The following is a 22,612-nucleotide window of genomic DNA, read 5'->3' on the forward strand; positions in this document are numbered from 1 at the left end:
AGCATAGACCTGAAATAGGGCTTCAAAAGCAGGGAAAATGGAATGCTAACCTCTGCTGTGTCTGATGCAATGCAGATGTCAAATAGTAAAATAAAACACCTGGATTCAAGAGTCCACTTTAGCACTTATTCTCAATACCCAGCTTTTCATATTCAGAGGACACTCTTTTAAAAGCAGCTCCATCTGAAATCATAGTCAGCAAGTATTTCAGAAGAAATATGAAACACTCATCTCTTAGGGTTAAAGAAAAGGGTTTGTCAAATAAACTGTGTGTAAAGTATTTCTCCATCCCTTAACACTTATGAAGGGACTTGCAAAGAGAGATGTGTAAATATGATTTATCTGAAATTAAGCACATTGAACCTTCCCCAACCCTACAAGAATTTAGATCATTTAAAGAAGAGTTGGGTGTACTATTTATAATTTATAGATTCTATTCAGGTCTTCTGAGCCATAGGAACTTTCTTATTGGTTGAGATTTGTACCACCCCTTCACAAAAACTCCCTCCCCAACCTCATAGTGGAACACAATATCTGAAACTTACACAGCCATACAATGTTTTAGTTAATAGGTACCTTAGAAAGAATATGATTTACAGAGTTTTTACACTAATTATTTCTCCCTCCCATCTTTCTAAAAAAATGGAGCTCTCATGCTTCTCCTATGCTAAACTCTGAGGGAAAACCATTGCCACCAACCCTTGTCGTCAGACCCTCTCCAAATCCCCCCATTCTGCTTTCAGAGCTCAAAAGAACCCATCTGGCTAAGAACTGTCAGAGACAGGGAGAAAAAAGACCAAGCAGGACTGGCCAGAATTTGTAGCTGGGAGGGGAGGGGATGGCTGGGCACATTGTTCGCGCGCGCGTGCGCCCACACACACATCTGTGGCTCTTAATGTTAGTGGATGTCGGAATTGTAGACTTTTTGGTGAGGTGCCAGTTTTTGTTGAGTCTAGCCCTGAGGCAAAGGAGATAATTGGAACCAGATAAGGATTTAGGGCCTTAGCTTACAGTGCTGAGCTTTAAGGTTGGGCACCAGGCCCAGGAAGGTGCTTCTGGAAACTTCTTCAATAAGTTTTCTTGGATCACCCATGTCCACCTCCACCTATTTCCCGACCATATTAGCCTAGTGTTGTCTATTAGCCATAACTATCCATTCATCTGCTCTTTCCCACACTTTTCATTCAACAAACATGTACTGGTGCTTTCTGTGTGCCAGATACAGATACAATAATGTGTAAGACATAGCCCCTGACTGCAGAAACTTGTTGAAAAGAAATAGATAGATGTGGAAATAGATCAACAGAACTAAGTGCTAAAGGTTATGGTAGTGTATCGGTCACATCAACTGCATAAAGGAGAGGACCTTGACTTCTCTACCCCTGTACTCCTCTGGTACCATTAAATGCTCAGGCCCTGAACCTGCTACTCACTGGTCTTCCTTCCACAAAGCCTGCTACTAAGCCCTTTGGAACATTCAACTAGACTTCCCTCGTTTATTGCAACTAGATTTCCCAGTATTTTTAAATTTGTCACAAGTTCTCTTCCCACATCTTAGCCCTAACTGAAACCTATCTTTCTCATAAATGATGCCACTTTCCTCAAAAGCCTGTCCAGTGGTGTCTACTCTTTCTCCCACTTTCCCTAACTCACAGAGTAAGAAAAATGTCAACACAACTTCTTGCTCCCCACTTTACTGCTTGATCATTTGTCACTCAACTACCTTTTCTTTGAAATGCATGCATTTGTGGTGCACTTGGGTGGTTGGATCAGTTAAGCATCTGCCTTCTGTCTTCGGCTCAGGTCATGATCCCAAACAAGCCCCCACAGTGGGCTCCCTGCTCAGTGGGGATTCTGCTTCTCCCTCTCCCTCTTCCCCCTGCTCAGGCTCTCTCTCTCAATAAATAAAATCTTTAAAAAAAAAAAAAAGAAATGCATAATTTGCTTTACACCATCCTTTCTTTACTTTTGAAGGGATGAGGACTCAACCAATCCATGGGCATTTTTCAACTCAGCATGCTTTTACACCAACCTGAGCTGTTGCCTGGCTATCTTCATTCACCTGCTCTCACCCATGTTTCAACAGCAGCCTGCATTCTAGATGGGTTTCTTCTGCTATGTTCAACAACATGCATTCAACAAATATTTTTGCCAGAAAAGCTTAAGAGTAAAGTCAAGGAAGACAACAAAAAGTAAAGTAAAATAGAGTACTTGTGCTACAATACACATGAGCCTGTTTCTTATATAAAATGTGGATAATAGTAGTACCTACCTCATAGAGCAATTGAAGATTAACTGAAACAAAAAGAACTAAGAATAGGGCCTGACATATAGATGTCTATCCTCCAAACCATATTACATAAAGCCTAAGTGAACATATTAAACCATTCTAATATCTAATCTAACTTAATTCTTTAAACTACTTTAGCACACTCAACACTGACTTGTATTAGTTAATGCTGTAACAAACCTTTTTAGAAGGATATAAATATGGGTGTGTGTATATGGCACAAAATAAGGCAATTTTTTCTCCTTGCTTTTCTACTGAAATTACCTTCACAATCAGTCACCAAAGATCTATTTTTGAGACTTCATGGTCTTTTTAAAGCTATCTTAAAACTACTTTCTAACCTTTCTTTTGAACTACTTTTCAACCGCTCAACACTTTCTTCCCCTTTGGATTCTATGATAGCACTTTGATTTTTCTTCTGATTCTCTGACCATCTCTTTTTTGTCTCCACAGCAGGCTCTCTTTCCAATGGTTGCCTCATGAATTCTAGTATTTCTTTTTTTTTTTTTTAAAGATTTTATTTATTTATTTGAGAGAGAGAGAATGAGAGAGAGAGAGAGCACATGAGAGGGGGGAGGGTCAGAGGGAGAAGCAGACTCCTTGCTGAGCAGGGAGCCTGATATGGGACTCGATCCCGGGACTCCAGGATCATGACCTGAGCCGAAGGCAGTTGCTTAACCAACTGAGCCACCCAGGCGCCCGAATTCTAGTATTTCTTAAGGTCCATCACTACTTTTCACTGCTTCTCAAAGTCTCTGCAATGTACTGTGATACCTTTCTACCCTTATCTCTTCTGTGGACTACTGCAACACTCTAAATGGTATCCTGGTTCCTAGTTTCTCCCAATTCCAGTATATTCTTCATGCTGCCACCAGAATAATTTTTTTTAACGTCAAATGTTTGTGAAAAGACCCCCATTATTGCCCATTTTCTACAAAAAAAAAAGGAAAAGGAAAAAAGGGGGAAAAAAAAAGCCTCAAGCCTCAGCACACTATACGGGCCCTTTATTGTATCCCCAACCAATCCTTCCAATCTCATTTCATCTTGTTCCACCTACTCCCCCAGAACTCCAAACACATGGAAATCCTCATTGTTCATATTACAACATGACTTTTTGCAAATCTCTGCCTTTCCACATTTCCTCTTCCTCAAAAGCCTATTTTCCCTGTTCGCAACCACTTCCTGATCCAACTCCTTTCTCTATTAAGCATTTACATTTATTTACCATGTCTATTCCCCCAAGAAAATAAAAGCATCTCAAGTATAGGGAAATGGCTTTTTCTTCTCTTTAGCTCCAGGATCATATGCTCAACAAAAACTTAATAACTAAATTGTGAGGAATCAACAACATTAAAATGATTTCTTTTTAAGAGTTGCAGTTTTAAAATTTCTCCTTAGGTGGAACTGAGTGAAAGGAATAAGTTGCAAATGAAACATTCAAACTCAAATCTCAAGGTAGATATAGAGAGACAGAAGATAAGGACAGCAGTGCAGAATATTCAAAATCTGGGCTATCCTGGAACTTCAAGGTTGTAGGACCATGGCTGTAGATATACAGAACATGTCTGACCTTACTGCCTCCCTCCTCAGAAATCCTTCAATGGCTGTTTAAAGTTAAAGCCTCACCCTTACTTGGCACAGAGGCCTCCATAATAAACTTGCCTCCATCTACTTACAGCCTCATCTCCCACTACTCTCTACCGCACTTTCTGAACTTCAGCCACACAGACCTCCTTTACCATTTTTTTACCTAAGCAAATGCCAGTAATGTTCTTTCATATATTCTCCTACCTCAAACGAGTTCATTCTATCCTTTCACTATCAGCCCAAGGATTCCTTAAGTTACCTCCATTATACGGTGACAAGAGTAGGAGTCCATTTTATCACATTATATTTGGAAGACAACACAGTATAATGTTACGACAACGGATTATGGGTTCTTCGGCATATTTAACTTCTTTTGTCTTGCTTTCCTTGACCGTAAAATTGAGATAACAGTAGTACCTACTACATAAGATGATTGAAGGGATTAACGGAGATAGTTCATGTAAAGCACTTACAATCGTGTTGCTATAAATAGAAGCCCAATGTATGTCTGTAATTATCAACCGTACTTCATTCGATGGCACCCTTCCCCTCACCCCCAACAGTTCCGCTGCTCCTCTAGCCCAGGAACCGCATCAGTCTGATTCATTTCTGTATTCTTAGCCTCCGCACAGGATTCTGAACATAGCAGGCCTTCGACATATGATTTGTAAAACTAAACTGGCAAAGCCTCGTGTTCTACTTTTGCCTTATTAGCTGAAAGACTGCAAATTATTCATCCCACCTATGCTTAGTTTACCCTCACGAAAAATGTAGTATCTACTTCAGCGAGCTTTTGTATTAAATAAGGGGATGCATCTACCAAAACACACCGCACATCTTCAAATACTGTACCAACGGTAGATGTTTATTATTAATAAAGCGGAGGTCCGCGTCTTCCCTCTGCTCCGGCACGTCTCGTCCCGAACCCGCCCTCCTCGCTGCCCACACCCTTACTGCGCCCTTGGCCCCGGGTCCCTCGGGATTTCAGGCGTGGGAGCCCCGGCCCCGCGCGGCTCCCTCCCGGCGCCCCGCGCCCTCCTTCCTTCCTCGCCCGGACGGACGCACTTCCGGCGGATGTGGGGGGGCAACCCCGGAAACGGAAGTGAGCGGCGGGGCCGGCTGACGGTAACGGGGCTGAGAGGCTGTTCACAGAGCAAGTGAAGATGGTGAGTGAGACCCTGGAGCGACCCGAGTTCCCGGCGGGCTCGGGACCCTGGCCCGGCAGGAATGGTCCGCCTCCCCCTAGCTCGTCCCGGGGTGGCGGCGGCGGCGGGAGGATGAGGCCGGGCTCGGGCGCCATGATCTGTCGAGTCACGGGGTTGGGGGTTTCGTGGCTGTCGTCCGGCATGGGCTCCAGCGCCGGTCCCGCGAGCAGCGCTTCGGCTTCATTCCCTTCACTTGTTTCTCTCGATTTGCGCCCACTCAACCCCAAGTCCCCCAGCACGCCCCAGCCCCTTCCCCGTAGTTGGCGCCGAGCTGGCAAGGACAAATCCGAAAGTGTAGCGTTGTTCCGTGGTGTCTGGTGCGGCTCAGCCAACTACCCTTCCCATGAGGGGCGAACCTTGGGGGCCTAGAGCCTTCGAATTCCTCACTCACCCCTGACCTCGGAACTGCTTTGCTAACAAACCCAGCTATAAAGTTTCCTTTTTATCTCTCACCTTTACAGGCATTTTGGGGAACTTGTAGTATTCCAGAAGTTGGAGGGGTAAAATCGGACAGTTGTAATTCCTCGTTTGTCAGGATTGTTAGCGCATCCTTAATTGTTAGTGCATCCCCTTTCTCGCTTTTTAACTTAAAAGTTCTGATGCTTGGGAAAGACTTCTGAATGGCCATGGCCGCTGACTCTGATACTAGGCCATCTAAATCTAGAAAGTTTCTGTTGGTAATATTGCTGATTATTGTGAAGAAGTTTTATAAACACTTCGAGGTCTAGTGGTACTTAACTTTTCATAGATTTGTTTTCTTCTGCTGCTTTACTAGAAACATCAGGTCCCAATCCTGATATTTTACCCAAGGAAATTGGGGGAAATCATAACAGTAAAACCCAGAAATCCGAATTCTCCTTTTCTTTGTGCATAGAAGAAACTTTTCTTCTGTTACTTTATAATAAAGAAGTCTGGGAGGAGGAGAATGTTTATGTGGGAAAGTACCAGGAGATGCATTTGGAAATGTACAATCATATAATTCTAGATCTGGAAAGAGTTCAGGCACCTGGAAGGATGAGTAAACGGGGGCAGAGAGATTGTATGCTTTGATTATAGTCACATAGTAGGTTAGAGACAGTCCACACTAGATTCCAGATTCTTTTCCTGATCAACCTTGACTTCAGTGTAGGGGAAACTGTTTTGTAGGTTCTTGAGTTGGACTTCCTTTTTCAGAGAAGACATTGGCAAATCAGTGAAAGGTTTTATAACAGTTTGGTGGGGGAAATTATATGTTTAGGAAAGCCTTGATATGCAGAATTGGAAAATGGAAAAGTCTAGAGACGGCAAGATGCAGTCAGGTGCTGTTAAAGTTATCCAGGTGTGAGATCCTGAAGTAGAGTGGTGGATTGAAGAAACGCCGAACAGGTTAAAGAACCTGACCAAATAAAATACACAGATAAATTAAGAAATCAATTTAAAATGCTGGTTTCTCAGAATAGTTTCTCCTGGGATAGTGTAAGGTGGATACCAAAATACCTGTAGCTGTTTTACATTTTTCTGCAGAATTACAGCGACAAGTGATTACAAGTCAACTTTTGTGTTTTACCTGTTGTAATGTTTATTGCAATTTATTTGCTTAATTTATCTTCATTAGACTAAACCCTGGAAGGTAGACATGTATCTTCAGCATCTACCAGAGTACCTGCCACATAGTAGATGCTTAATAAATATTTGATGATTAAATGTTTTATGGTATAGATGTGTAGGGTGATAATATACCAGTGCCAGATATACTGTGAGTCTTTGTTTTTGTTTGGTTTTGTTTATACTGTGCTGATTAGATTTATTTTTCATAGGGAGAACCCTGTTATAGAAACCAAATACTTTCTGAATGGCTTTCTTTTTTTTCCCTTACCTTCTGTGACCACATTCTTCTAGCTATTCTGTTTGTTCTTAATCCCACTTGTTCTTCATTAAGGAATAGTATTCCCCAGGATCCTGTCCTCAACTTTTTTCATTCTGTGCTAATCATTCCATCCTAAGTGAGGGATCTTTCCAGTGAAAGTAAATCTGATCATGCCATAACCCTCAGAGGCTCTCTGTCAATCTCAGAACAAAACCTGAATTTCTTTGCATGTTTAAGCCTTTTTGTTTTTTTCATTTTGCCAGCCTTGCTTTATTTTTGCCTCGCTAGACGTGTAGTTAGCTGGTTAGGTCAAACTACTTATGGCTTGTTCATTTATATTTTTGTACCTTTATTTTTACCCATGTTCTTTTTTCCTGGAATGCCTTTCAATATGACAATATTCAGAGATCAACTCAGGAGTCCTTCCTACGCCCAAATTTGATATTATTTAGTGTACCATGTATAATCACTCTACCATAATGCCAAGGCTCATCATCTAGGCTGTGAGCTCTTTGAGAGCAGAGACTTTACTTTTTTTTGTCTAGTGCTTAAATTGTTTTTTACATAGATGTTCAGTGTGAGTTTTAAAACATTTTTTTATATTTAATAGTGTTTTTATTTGTGTTGTAGAATGCCAGAGGACTTGGATCTCAGTTAAAGGACAGTATTCCAGTTACTGAACTTTCAGCAAGTGGACCTTTTGAAAGTCATGATCTTCTTCGAAAAGGGTATACAGGGGAATTGTGACTTTGACTTTGTTATAATAAAATGTTTCTGTGAATTTTTTCACAGTATTCTTTAAATATTTTGATAGACCATAAATATATATTTAATTTGGGACGTAGCAAGTAATATACCTTAGACTAGGGGAGGATGGGAGTGGATGTTTTCTATAATGGAAGAAGTGTCTTAACAGTAATGGGTTCCCAGGACAGGGCATCCTGCAAGGAGCTGTTACCCAGTAGCATGATTTGGTAGGATGCTTCTTTTTGATACTCCTAACTTGGAAAGCCATTTGTCTCCTTATTTTATAAACTACTGGAATAATTCTCTGGGAAACACTAGAGCATAGCAGTTAAGAGCCTACTCAGGAGTAGGTTGCCTGGGTTTTGATTCTGGCTCTGCTCTTTACTAGATGTATGACTTCAGGAAGGTAACTTAATTGCTCTATGTCTCATGTCTATATCTGTGAAATAGGGCTGTTAATAGTATAAATCTTATTTTGAGAAATAAATGAGTTAATACATGAAAAATACTTAGAACAGTACCTGACATTAATAAGCTCTCAGTAAGTGTTAGCTGCTGTTACTTTATTTTTCTAGCTTCAGCACACAGTTGTACCCCTTCCCTTGATTTCTTCCATGTTTCTGTATGTTTAGGTCTCAATTTCTGGTACTTTTTGGCAGGTTACTTTTCTGCTTAATCAAATAAGGGTAGTGTGTCTACCCCTGTAAACATCTGTTTTGAATTTTTGAATTTTATATGTAACTTTAAGGTAGTTTGGTCTTACTATAATAAAATGTCATTCTAATACTGATGTCTGGGGACAGACATAATGCTTCATTATTTTCTTTTCATTTTTTTTCCATTTTCTAGTGAAAGATGCAGTTTATAGTCTTTGGATTTGGAGATATAATTTGATTTATGGTATAGTATAATCAAATTCATGAAACTAGTCAGTAACCAGGTTCTGATGATTTCTTATTTATTTATTTTTTTCCATATAAAATGCTCCTTTTTCTTCCCAGTTAGACTTTAAGATTGCCATGAGCAGAACCATTTTCAAATTTTGCTTCTAGGATAATGTTCTGTACAAAGACAATATTCAATGAACGATTGTTGCAGGTTCCTTTCAGCTCTCAAATGCCATTTTGGCAATAAGGATAGTCATCTTTATATATCTAGAGTGTTAAAGACCAGTGGTTTGGTTCTAGCAGTATATGACCTTATATAGTAGGTATTCAATAAATGTCAAACATTTTTAGCATGTGTTTATTAAAGATACATTAAATATTGAATATGTATAGACCTAAACAGAAGAGGTCTAGATTTTTTTAAGATTTATTTATTTGAGGGGGTGAGGCATGCGAGTGCAGAGAGGGACAGAGGGAGAGGGAGAGAGCGAATCCTGAAGTAGACTCTTTGCTGAGTGTGGAGCCTGATGTGGGGCTCAATCCCAGCACCCTGAGATCATGACCTGAGCTGAAACCAAGAGTTGGACACTCAACTGACTGGGCCATCCAGATGCCCCTAGATTTTTAATATAATACAGGAAGCATGTTATCAAATAATAGTAGTTTTGTTTTTTTTTTAAGATTTTATTTATTTATTTGACAGAGAGAGACACAGTGAGAGAGGGAACACAAGCAGGGGGAGTGGGAGAGGGAGAAGCCGGCTTCCCACGGAGCAGGGAGCCCGATGCAGGGCTCGATCCCAGGACCCTGGGATCATGACCTGAGCTGAAGGCAGACGCTCAACGACTGAGCCACCCAGGCGCCCCAAATAATAGTAGTTTTAAACATATTTTATTAAATTTCTTCTAGATACAGAGCTTCATTTAACACTGTTTTTTGAAGGGCTCACCCTAGTGAATTAACCACTAGTACCTATAATCGGTACATTTTTTTAAAAAAGATTTTATTTATTTATTTGTAAGAGAGAGAGCGCAGGGGGAACGGCAGGCAGAGGGAGAAGCAGGGTCCCCGCTGAGCAAGGAGCCCGATGCAGGACTCGATCTTAGGACCCTGGGATCATGACCTGAGCCAAAGGCAGATGCTTAACCAACTGAGCCACCCAGGTGTCCCTATAATCGATACATTTTAAAACCGTTATCATATATAGTAAATTTGACCTTTTTTTAATGTTATAATTCATAGTAATATGAATTTAAATACATATGTCAGTTTCTACAATCAGGCTACAGAAGTGTCGTTGTTCCTAAAACCTCACTTGTGCCATTCCATTATAGTTACATCTATTGATACAGTTTTGAGCTTTAGGTATTGAGTGATTTATGATCTCTCTTAAATATTTTTCTTTAGCCTTCCGTGTGTGAAAAATGAACTTTTGCCCAGTCATCCTCTTGAATTATCAGAAAAAAATGTAAGTATGTTACCCATGTTTTTATTTTTATCCTCTAGTAGAAGAATACTTTTAGTAATACTTATGTGGTTTCATTTATTAAGACAATTTTAATGTTGAGCATTTGACCATGAAGAATATGAGGACTTATTTTCAGTATCCTTGTAGAGTAGGCTTTTGAATTATCAAACTGCTTCACTAAAGCTCTTTTTCTACACATTGTTCTTTTGCCTTTTTTATGGACCAATTTAACTAGGCTCCACTCCCAACATGGGGATTGAACTCACGACCCTGAGATTAAGAGTTGTATGTTTTACCGACTGAGCCAGCCAGACACCCCTTTATGGACATTTCTAAAGGCCAATCCCCCTTTCCTTTCCTCTCATAATATTTTCTTATTTGATGACCCTATTTTCTTTTATATTTTTCCTCTTCCATTTTTGCTGTTGACCTCCAAGTCCACATCTCTAGCCTTGACCTCTTTCTCAAGCCCTACATCTCCCAAGTTACTGAGGGACATATCCTCTTGCTAGGCACAGTAGATACACAGATGAATGTGACATAATCCCCATCCTTAAGGGGCTGGAAATTTAGTGGGAGGACAAGCAGTGGATAGGGGCTTCATAACATGGTATAGAGGACCAAGATGGAGCAACCACCTGTGCATAGGGCTAGTGGGAGGCTTTGTAGAGGAGCGTACATTAGAATAGTTTTAGACCAGTATTAACCAGGTTAATAGGTAGAGAAGGGTCACCCTCAAAGAGGGTATATAGCCTGTATATATGTTCTAAAGACAACTTAAAGACTTTCTAAATACACGTTCAAAGCAAGAAGAAAGGTATCTTAACACTACTTCAGGAAGATGGTGCAAGATGGGTGTCAAATCAAGGGAGATTCCAGTCTCACTTTCCTAAGTATTAGCCAGGCCATTAGATTTGGAATATTGATTCAGTTCTGAGCAATACATGTTAAGAGAAACTTCGACAAATCTGAGTGAGACAGGCCCAAATGGTGAAGAGTTTAAAAAATTGCATAGATCATTTGAGACTCAGTTTACATCAGCTGCTTCTGTGTAGTCTCCTTAATCACTTAACCACCTAATGGCAGTCTCTCGAAATTCTGTGGCACTTACTAACTATTATAAGTCCTTTAGCATGGATTATATAATTGAACTATATAGGTTTAGATTCTTGATACCATACTTAGCAGCTATATGAACTTGGGCAAGTTCCTTAATCTCTGTTTAAGTTTTAGTTTCCTCATCTGTAAAATGGAGTTAGTAATAGCCCATGCCTTGGCATATGCTGGCTTATAGTAGCTCTCCATGATTGGGCGCTGTAGTAGTGATAGTGATGGAAGATGTGCATCATTATTCATACCAGTGGTTCTCAACTAGGGATGATTTTACCTTCTTCAGGGGACATTTGGCAATGTCTGATTGTCACAAGTAGTATTGGGAGAGAAGGGTCTTTGGTCCTGGCATCAGTTGGATGGGGCCAGAGATGCTGCTAAACATCCTACAACGTATGGAACAGTCCCCATCTACCACAACAAATAATTCCGAGCCCAAGATGTCAGTAGTGCCAAGGGTTGAGAAGCCCTGATCTATATGTAATGTCTTCCCAACTAGATTATATAACCTTCTCCATGGTAGACTGTTTTGTGGTATATTGCCACAGAGCCTGATTCTAATTTTGCATGTGGTTGGTAATAATTAAGTACATGTTGATTGATAATTGCAGTTTGACATCATATTACAAGGTGGGTATAGTCATCAAAGTTTGTAAAATTGAGATTTTTACATAAAATTGTATTTACTTATAAGAATAACTCAATACTTAAAGGAAACTTTCAGTGAGAACTTCAGATTATATACCCATAATAAAATATTGCATGTTTTCTGTAAGGACCATCTGTTAAAATTTTATACTCAAGCTAAAGTAATTAAAAACCATATCGCTGGGTATCTGACCTCAGAATTAATGTATATGGCCCCAGGTCATGTCTAAAGTGGTTACTAATCTCTCATAGGTTTTTGATCAAAATTATCCCCCCCATGACCTAAAATCTTACCAAGAGAATGTAGTGTAGTGAAAAATGATCACAGATGTCACTTTATCTTACTATAATAACCTTAACTCAGGCCATTGTAGCAGTCTGTCTGCAAATCGTATCTACTACGTTTTGGGAAACTGTATGATTAGAATTCATGGGTCAAGTTGATTCATTTTGCCTGAAGTACGTTAAATTGCAGTAAAAGTTTTCTAGAAGTAATATTAGTGTTTAGTAAAAGTGTGATTGATTCCAGAAAAAAATTGCTTATTAGCACCCAATACAAACTGGACAAACTTTAGAGTTTTGGGTTCTCTTGCCACCCAGGAATCTCTTACCCCAAAAAGTGGAGTGTAAACTTTGTAGCTTAATTAACAGGGTGGTATCATGGATTTGACTATTTCTTTTGTGAAATCTTTTGAATTATATACTTGCATACTTAGAAATTCAGTATTTTTGTCACTTGTATGTAAATGTTTCTAGATCTCATTTTATTTATACCTTTTCTTTGTTTTATCAGTTTTGTGGTAATTCTAATCAAAAGCACTGAAATGGTTTGTAAATATGCTTTTGCAATGTAAAAAACATTCCTTAATTTATCAGTTTTGTAAATTCAAATTTTAGGTGGTGATTTTACGTTGGTGAAGTACACCTGCATGCTGAATAAAACATAGACATATATATTCGAAGAAATTAATAAAAGTACTTTGTTTTTATTTCAGTTATGGATATTAAAATTCTTTAAGTGTTGTGTTGTATATGTAACAGTGCTGTTTTGAAAACAATGTTGAGTGTAACATTTAAAATTACATTGTTTGCCTTTGTAGTTCCAGCTCAACCAAGATAAAATGAATTTTTCCACACTAAGAAACATCCAGGGCCTGTTTGCTCCACTGAAATTACAAATGGAGTTCAAGGCAGTGCAGCAGGTGAGTTTATGGATGTCAGTTATAATACATTCCACCTGTATGTTGCTATGGATTGGAAGGACTCTTCTCCAATACTAGCCCTATAACCCTTACTTTCTCTTCTCCTCTGTAGCCTATTCTATTTTGCCCCTTTTCAGGATATGACCTCGATTTCTACTTTATAGAGAAAAAAGAAGACATTAAGTGGAAAACTTCAGATTATGAGTTCAGTGCCAAAACTTACCTGCAACTACTTTCAGTTTTTTCTCTTTTTGGGGAGTTACGTTGAATTTGAAATGCCTCTAGGAATATCCATGTGGTATGTTTGTATATAGGCAGTTTGTATATAGCTGAGTGCACCTGTTGCTTAGGAATAAGATCTTCAGAAATGACCTTCCAAGTGTATAAGAACTGTCCTTGACCTATGCTCACGCTACGTCAGGGAATTCCCTTTTCATGGATCCTTTCTATAGCTGGTATCTTCATCCTCTTTCTACTTGCTCAGACTCATCAGCAGTGTTTACGTACATTCTAACCTTTTTTTTTTTGTCTTTTAAGACAAAACTTCTGTCAGTCTCTTTATAGCACCTTCTCTCTCACTGACTGTGCTTTTGCAGGTTGAGCGTCTTAAAGTTGCCTCCATTTGCTGTACATGCTCCTTTACCTACTATGAGTGCAACCCACTGTTTCTGGGTCCCATCACACCAGTGAAACTGCTCTTGAACAATGTGGACACCCTTATGCCCTCCTTTTGTTTGATGTCCCTGTGGTATGTTACACCAGTGACTCCTTCCCTAACCTTTAGGACACCACACTTTCCTGATACCCCTCGTCTCTGAAACCTTGTTCTCAGGTGTTTCTGCGTAGGTTCCTTTTGCTTTCTTCTGTACCTTGAAATACCTGTTTTGTTAGTTCCCATCTCCAGTCCTCTTTTCGTTCTGTTATTTCCTGTCTATTCCTATGACTTCAGGTATCATTTATATGTTGATGACTCCCAAGTTTTAATTCTCATAAGCTGTAAACCTATAGACTTCGCCATTGGAAGTCCACAGGCACTTCAGATTTCACATGTATAAGTACAGAATAACTCATTATTCCTCGCATACTCTGTATCACGTATGAACAGGTTGCTTCCCAAGGCAGAGATTGGAGCATGAGCTTTGGTTATCTCACCCTGCACCACATCCCTACCCCCGAACCGTACCTCCCACCATCTAGTCAATTAGATGTTCTCACCACTGCTACTACATTGGTTTTGATCATCTACTGTACTTCATCCAGATCACTGCGACACCCACCCCTACTGCCCTCTAATCCATTGTACATGCTCTAGCCACAGTAATTTTTATAAAATACAAATTTGACCATGTCATTCCCCTCACTTTGCCCTCAGATTAAAACTCAACTCCTTAATGTGTCTGTGTCCATGAATTGGCATCTCCTTGTTCTCCACCATACTTCATAGTTCCTAAAACTACTTGCATGTCCTGACTAAATTTTTCTCTCACCTTTTGGCTTTTGCACACGTTCTTCCTACTACTGTGTCTTTTTCAATAAATTCTATTAATACCATCAGCTGTATTGGCTAAGTCATTGTGGAAGCTATTTCAGAACTTTTTTCTAACAACCACGTTCTAAAAGAGTGTGTGGCTCTAAGTCAGAATAACCTGGATGTGAATCTTGGCTCCACCATCTACTAGCCTTAAGAACTTAAATAAATTAGAGACCTTTCCGAGCCTCAGGTCATTTGTTTTTTAATGTGAAATGGAGTTGACCGTAACAACAGTGTGTGATTATTAGGGTTATTCTGAGGATTGAAATAACGCAAGCTTGGCACAGAATCATTAGCTTCCTTTTATTTTCCTCCTGCTCACATTCATCAATATGAGCTATGGCTCATATTTCAGGCCTAAAATTTTAATCCCATTTAATTCAAAAATCCTTGCCCAGAATTCTGCCCCTTATCCTTTTTCCCCTGTACTATTGCCGTTCTTGCTTGTTGGGATGTGTAATAACTGCCTGCTCATCCTTGCTTTTGGTGCTTTCTCAGGACTATATCTGATCAAACTGTACCTACCAGGCCCCTTACTCTCTGGTTTAACATAAAAGCTCCATTTTTGTTTCTTCCTCTATCCTCCCTACTTTCCTTTTAAAGAAAGAAAGAAAAAAAACATATATATATAAATAGAAATGAAATATATTATTTTAATATATAATTATTTTATATATAATATTTAAAATGTATATGTATATTTTTTTTCTAATTTTGACAACCTAAAGAAATTTTTTCCCATTCTAAACTCTATAGGCCATTAGTAATTAAAAGTATTTTAAATATGGATATATTTTCTGGGGGGAAATTTTTTTTTTTTAAGATTTTATTTATTTATTTGTCAGAGAGAGAGAGAAAGCACAAGCAGGGGGAGCAGTAGGCAGAGGGAGAAGCGGGCTCCCTGATGAGCAGGGAGCCCGATGTGATTCGATCCCAGGACCCTGGGATCATGACCTGAGCTGAATGCAGATGCTTAACCAACTGAGCCACCCAGGCATCCCTGGGGGAAATAATCTTAACAGCACCCTTAGATTTCAAAGTTAGGATTACTTTATTTATTTTTATTTTATTTTATATTTTCCACTGAGGCATTTTATTTGCACGTATGTATTACATCCCTAGAAAAAGAATCCCAGGATTTTCCCTCCTGTGTGTTTCCATCTTGAGTCTTCATGGTCCATGATGCCAGCTGAGGTTGTCAGTACAATGAAACCAAACTGGCGGGACAGGAGCAGGTTATTCTGCCATTTTTCTAGATCTTTCAGTCGTACATCAAATCTGGGGCTGATCACTCCACACTTGTTTAACCTGCCCATGAGGTTCACAACAATTTTCCCCACTCAGTGATCATCCGTGATTTCAAATTTGCCAGTGTAACCATGCTTCATCATCACAGAAATCGGACAATGACTTTGGAGCATGGCCTAATAAGAACCTGGCGTTTGCCTCTCTTTTCAGCATTGTTAATGCTCTTGAGAGCATCTGCCAGGACATTCATGCACACCATTATAGTAGCATGGAAAAATGGCAGAAAGAAGGGTTATTTTAAAATACTAGTATCCTGTAGTCATGGACCACCTATTACTACTCTTGACATTCTTTTGTCAATATCCAAAATAATCTGCATTTCCAATTATAATTGCTAGACAACTAACAAAGAACACAGAAAACTGAAAATTTGTTTTGGCTCTATGAAAGTTTATTGAATAGTAAGTCTATGCCAATGACTATACTATATTACATACTTTACACCACATCATCCAGCATGTTTGAGAGGAAGGTGGTATTACCCTGTTTCACAGATGAGGAAACTGACGGTGAGACGGATCAGGTGACTTAAACACAGCCATAGTACTGTAAGTAGTAGAATGGTTTGAGTCCAGGTCTTTGACTCCACAACCCATGCTTGCTCCACTATATACTTATGTACCAGTCTGCAGTATATATATTTAATACTTGAACAAGGTAGATACCACTAGTTGAGAATAGTATTGTGTTTTTTAAAGGCCCCACAAGTGACTTTGGTCTTGCTTTCTGGTTACCAGTACTGTTTTAAAGGGTCATAACTTACATTTTTACAATGAGCAATACAAAACAACATACAAAGTGAAGTAATCAACTTACTAAGTAGAATAATGCTCTTACTGAGTTGGAATTTCTTCAGGAATTTGATCATCTCACTTTTATTAGGAAGTAGATATGATGTTAGGTGCTTGGGTTTTTGCATTTCATCATGTGTATGCTGTGGTTTTTCTGGGACAGAAACAAAGCCCCAAAATATATACAAAGCTGATGGGATTATTAAGTGTTAATTAAAACTATAATTTTCAGTGTCTATATATTTTGAGTAAAGTTTTGAGGAATTTTAAAAATTTTGGTTTGGGTCTAAAGTATGAACTGGTGTTTTTTTCCACTGGTTATATTGGTGTTTTATTTATAGCTTTGTGAATTTTACAAGTAAAGAATGAGGAGCATGAAATTAGATTATGTATTGTTTTCTTTCTCCCCTTGGTTTTCTCTAATCTTGCCCTTTCATATTTTTCCTGAAGGTACAGCGTCTTCCATTTCTTCCAAGCTCAAACCTTTCACTGGATATTTTGAGGGGTAATGATGAGACTATTGGATTTGAAGATATTCTTAATGGTGAGTGTCATTTAGCACCTTTTCTTGGAGTCCTAATAATGTACAAGGCAATGGAAGCAAATAAAACGATAGTATCCTCATGCTTACGGAGCTTATAGCTCATTGGATTGATTCACTTATGTTTATTCATTGCAATAAGACAAAATTTAATGATAATAACTGTTCTTTAGCTGTTTTTTTTTTTTTTTAAGATTTTATTTATTTATTTGACAGGGAGATAGGGAGAGCAGGAACACAAGCAGGGGGAGTAGGAGAGGGAGGAGCAGTCTCACCGCTAAGCAGGGAGCCCGATGTGGGGCTCCATCCCAGGACCCTGGGATCATGACCTGAGCCGAAGGCAGACGCTTAATGACTGAGCCACCTAGGCGCCCCTCTTTAACTGGTTTTAAAGGTGAAAGTTACTTAGGGAGTTCTGAGGTTATAGTCATTAGCAGCCAACTAATGATAGTCCTTTATTTCATGTCCTGCGGTTATAGTCTGATGTGTGAGTCTAACATAGTTTTATAAGGGTAGCTTAAACAATGATTTTTGTTTGCGTATTCAGAATATTTGTGGGTTATGACTAGTTTTTAAAATGACTAGGAAAAATAAGAAACGTTTTCTTTAAAAAAATAGCTCTTACCCCCAAAGAGTTTTTGTGCTTCTATAGGTGGTGAATAGGAAAGAAGAATCTGTTATTTTTAAGGAAGTTCCTTGGAAAATTTTATTATATATAAGATAAATAACTTTTAAGTAAGAACAATCCAAACAGCATCGTCTTATTTTTTCTGGTTCTGAGGAAGATAAGCAAATATAATTCTGTTTAGTATTGCATCTACTCATTATGCCCCAGCAGTTCAGGAGAAACAGAAAAACCCAACAGGATTAAATTATATGAGTTTTGCTTGGCTGCTGATGTCCGGTAAAGAAATGCTGTGGACACAACAGAAGTCTAGTGAGCCTCCCCTTTGAGAATCGTTCCTGAGGGTACTTTCTGAATGCAGGGAAATCTACAATGCCTAAGCTTTTTACATTGAACTTATACCTCATTTTAAATTAGCAAGGTGATAGTTCATGTCTCTATATTTTTATCTTGAAATTAGTTATAAAAATACATTCATTTAAAAAATCAACTTCTGTAATTTTGTATAAAGAAAGTGAGAGGTGCTTGTTAAGCATTTACTCAGTCAGATATTTATGATGTGTCAGGCACTGGGCTAGGCTCTAAGTATACAATGGTGACAAAACAAACTGCTTTCTACCTTGGGAAGTAAACATTAAACAGATAGATGCAAAGATATAATTACAAATTGTGATAAATTCTAGGAATAAAAACGGATAGTGGTATAGTTTGTTGTTGGATGGGAGAGACAGGCACTTCTGGGAATATGACACATAACTTGGTTCCTAAAAGATGTATGAATTAGTTAATTAAAAAGTAGAGGGAAGAATATTTTAGGCAGAAGAAGCAATATGTTCAAGGTCTGTAACCTGAGAGAACAGCTGAAGAACTTTGAAGGGTTTTAAGATGTTTTCTTATCTGTAAGCTAACAGGTTAGCTTGCCACGGTTTCATAGATCCTGGCAGAAGACAAGACTCCTAGAGTCAAAGGACAGTTTATTACTCAGCAGTAGCAGTAGCTGGAGTGTCAGCTTTCCTTTTGGTTCCCTGAGCCCCAGCTCCCACAGAGTAGCAAGAAGAGGGTCTGGTGATGCCACATTTACGGTGTGTTTTATTATAGGTAGAGGAACCCCCAGATAAGGACATCCGAATCTTTTATGATAAGCAATAAGCCTTTCTTTATTTTTTTTTAACTTTTTTAAAGATTGATTGATTGATTGATTTGACAGAGAGAGACACAGCGAGAGAGGGAACACAAGCAGGGGGAGTGGGAGAGGGAGAAGCAGGCTCCCCGCTGAGCAGGGAGCCAGAGGCGGGGCTCCATCCCAGGACCCTGGGATCATGACCTGAGCCGAAGGCAGACACTTACCGACTGAGCCACCCACGCGCCCTGGAAATAAGCCTTTCTGTTCTGGGCTCCAGAAGAGTCATGATCTTTGTCTTAGGCTATTTACTTCAGAAACAGTTTTGGAAAGAGAGTAAAACAAAGGCAGGCACAGTGTATCTAAGACTTAGAGAATTTTGAGAAACCCATAGAGAATTGTCTCCCAACACACAGAAGAGTGTGTTAAGAAGGCCCATATGGCTGGAGGGTTTTGAATTAAGTGTTGGAAGTGATAGGGTTTTGCTTGCTCTTCAGGGAAGTACTTGGCCAAGAAAAATCGGCACATTTTACAAGGAAAGGGAGGGACTATGAGGAGGGCAATAGTAAAGTCTAAACTAGACTTTTAATGCTGAAAGGGGTCTTCTGTTTACTCCAGTTTCCTCACTTTAAGGTGGCTAAACAGACTGATGGAGAGGCTCAGTCCTCCCTCTCAGTCTCACAGCAAGGTAGCGGCAGAGAAAGCTCTGGAACCACAGGCCGTTGCCTTGCTGATGTGGTCTGTTGTTTTCTGGTGTATGTGATTTATTTAATAAGCATGCACTTTATTAAAGTCAAAGCTTAAAATAAGAGTTTAAAAGAGAGTTGTTGTCATAAAAATTAATGTATTCTTTGTTTAACAATTTAAAACATTACAGCTGAAACTCGGGTCCTCCATGATTACCCCCAAACCCATTACTCTCCCTTATTCTTCAGTTACTTGCTGTTTTCATTTAGTATATTTCCTTCCAGTCTTTTTTCTGTGTGTCTTCATATGAATATATATAGTCAGAAATATTTGGCATTGCTTAGTGGTTGTTTTTTTTTTGTTTTTTTTTGGTAACACAACTGGCATACTGTGTGTCTTACAGTATGTATGATACATCAATGCATTTATTGCTGGATGATTTTTTTACTTAATTTTTACGTTTTAATTTAATTTTTGAGAGAGCGTGTGTGTGAGTGGGGTTGGGGGAGGGAGAGGATGAGAAAGAATCTTAAGCAGGCTCCATGCTTGATGCAGAGACCGACACCGGGCTCAATCTCATGACCCTGAGATCATAACCTGAGCTGAAATCAAGAGTCGGACGCTCAACTGACTGAGCCTCCCAGGCGCCCCTCTTTTTTCACTTAACACAAAACAGTGCTGTAAGCAAACATCTTTGCCTGTCCTTTGTACTCTTGTGGAGGCATTTTTTTTTAATAAGTTTAGATTTTGAATGCCTATTATATGCATAGCAGTTACTCTGCTGTTATTAAGTATAGCAGTGTCAATTGTTGCTAAGGCTACTTTGTTGTGTGATGAGTGTGGAGAGTATATAGATTGCTGAACTGATGTGACACAATAATCTCTAATCTCTTAGGAGATCAGTGAGGAAACATCCAGACCTGTAATCATTATTTTAATGTGGATGGTTATTTCTTTTTACAAACTGATTTTATAATTCATTGGGTTTTTATCCTAATAGGAGGCAGAAACGGAAAAAGGCTTTATTTGTTTTTTGGAAGCTTACTGTTAGCATTAATTTTAAAAGCTCTTTTATATATACTATACAGTTAAAATAAGACTTTTGTCTGATTGCTCTCTAAAAACAAGATAGTGAAGATTTTAAAGATTTTCTTGGTCCTAAATTCTGATTTATGTTTGTGTATGTGTATGTAACAGAGCACAAAACAATAGAAATAAAATGTTTTTGCAAACTAGTTTAAGAGACTGCTCAGTCTTTTAATTAGAGATTGTTTCCTTGCATCATCTGGGAAGCCATTGGAAAACTTAAGTTTTGAAAAAGGAGAACTTTTTCAGTCTGTTGTTGGCTTTTTTTTTTTTTTTACAATCAACTGTATTGAGGTATAGTTGACATACAATAGATTGTACTCATTTTAAGTGTACAGTTCTGTGAATGTTAGCAAATGTGTACTGTTGTGTAAGTGTCCCCCAGTCAAGATATGAAATGTTTATCACCCCAGAAAGTTTCCTTGATCCCTTTGCAGTCAGTCCCTCACCTTTGGTCCCTTAGGCACCTTAGGCAACCACTAGTCTGTTTTCTGTCAGTTTTGCCTGTTCTAGATTTTCATGTAAGTGGAATCATTGAATTTATCTTTTCTTTGAGAATCTTTAATATGTTTGTTTTTGTTTGTTTTCAGACCCGTCACAAAGTGAACTAATGGGAGAACCACACTTGATGGTGGAATATAAACTCGGTTTACTGTAATCTGTTGTGCTGTTCATGAAAATAGAGGGGCTACATGTTGTTTATAGTCATCTTTTTACTGTAATTTGATGTACACAACATTAAAAGTACTGACACATGAGAGTTTTTGCCTAAATAGTATCTGTGATCATTTGAAATTATTTGGGTCTTTGGTTTATGGCCATGTGACAGTTGAAAGCACTAAAGGGAGATGATTTTAAAACTGCCAATTGTAGGAAACAACAGCCTTCTGTGTCTTTAAAAAATTGTTAGTAATGAGTATTTTAAAACTATCTACAGGCTCAAATTCAGCCTATTTTCTGGGTATTCCATAAATTTAATTTTGAATAACCATCATCAGCGTTTGAGTCTACAACCTTCGTAGTAGCATCTTTCAGAATAAACATCTGTAATTGATTTCGGTGGCAACACTTCAAATTAAGTACAGAGTAAGATATTTATATTTAACCTTGTTTCAGTATAGCCTATTGATACTCATGAGAATAATATTGGATTTATTGATGCTATTTTAGAGTTGTAGCTATTCTTTGATTCTTTCAGGTTGAAAAGTATAATAAGTTCAAAGGTTTTGATTTTGGTCTTGTCTTTAAAGTGAAAAATTAAATAAAGCAACCAGTATATGTTGATTAAACTGTTGTACTGCATAGATTTATATATCACAAGATGATTAGATTGAAAAGAAATTAGAATATTCATGTACACACAGATTCCATAGTTATTTAAAAATAAATCTTCACTGTAGTTCTTATGAGATATTTTTTATGAACCTGGTATACAAAAATTCGTGCACTTTAGATTTAATTAGTAAGTGGGTCATCTTTCACTAAGTAAAAAATATTTTTTATCAATTTTTTGGGAACATCTGAATTGGATAGTTCACTGATTTGCAGGTGAATGCCATATTGTCCCTCCCCTTTGGGGGGCCAGGGAGGGGGGCATTTAACAATGTGTAGAGATGTTTTCGTTTTCACAACTTTGAGGAAGGGCTGCTGCTCACATCTAGTAGAGGCCAGGGATGCTGCAAAACATCCTGAAACAGAAAAGACAAAGAGTTATGGTCATGTAACAAAAGTACTAAAGGAAGATGATTTGAAAAATTCATAATTTATATTGAAACACCCTTCTCTGTCAAAAAAGTTATTACTGAATAGTGTAAAAACTGCTTACATTCAGAGTTTCCTCCATGCAACCAAAAATCCTTTGGTTCAAAATGTCAGTAGTGTCAAGTATGACAAACCTTGAAATAAACAATATGATAACATTTTTTAAAACTGC

General features: G+C 38.5%; 1 protein-coding gene and 1 pseudogene across 1 annotated transcript; one reads left to right on the forward strand and one right to left on the reverse strand.

Annotated features, from left to right (window-relative positions):
- The first annotated feature begins 4,954 nt into the window (after positions 1-4,954).
- Positions 4,955-21,437, forward strand: POMP (proteasome maturation protein). The gene is made up of 6 exons (XM_028107264.2): positions 4,955-5,043; positions 7,559-7,656; positions 9,970-10,030; positions 12,889-12,990; positions 17,071-17,164; positions 21,270-21,437. Exons 1-6 carry the CDS (start codon positions 5,041-5,043, stop codon positions 21,335-21,337), a joined length of 426 nt encoding a protein of 141 aa, XP_027963065.1. The 5' UTR covers positions 4,955-5,040; the 3' UTR covers positions 21,338-21,437.
- On the reverse strand, positions 15,640-16,031 carry LOC114212401 (small ribosomal subunit protein uS8 pseudogene; annotated as a pseudogene).
- Positions 21,438-22,612: the final 1,175 nt, after the last annotated feature.

This window comes from Eumetopias jubatus, unplaced genomic scaffold, assembly GCF_037043125.1.
Source record: "Eumetopias jubatus isolate StellerSeaLion01/CBP00866 unplaced genomic scaffold, mEumJub1_p1.0 scaffold_3, whole genome shotgun sequence".
Taxonomy (NCBI): Eukaryota; Metazoa; Chordata; class Mammalia; order Carnivora; family Otariidae; genus Eumetopias; species Eumetopias jubatus.

What these genes read in the sequence shown, in the direction of transcription:
- POMP (XM_028107264.2), top strand. An exon ending in AGTTCAAGGCAGTGCAGCAG is followed by an intron (nt 12,991 to 17,070) that starts GTGAGTTTATGG and finishes TTTTTCCTGAAG; the next exon opens with GTACAGCGTCTTCCATTTCT. An exon ending in ATTTGAAGATATTCTTAATG is followed by an intron (nt 17,165 to 21,269) that starts GTGAGTGTCATT and finishes GTTTGTTTTCAG; the next exon opens with ACCCGTCACAAAGTGAACTA.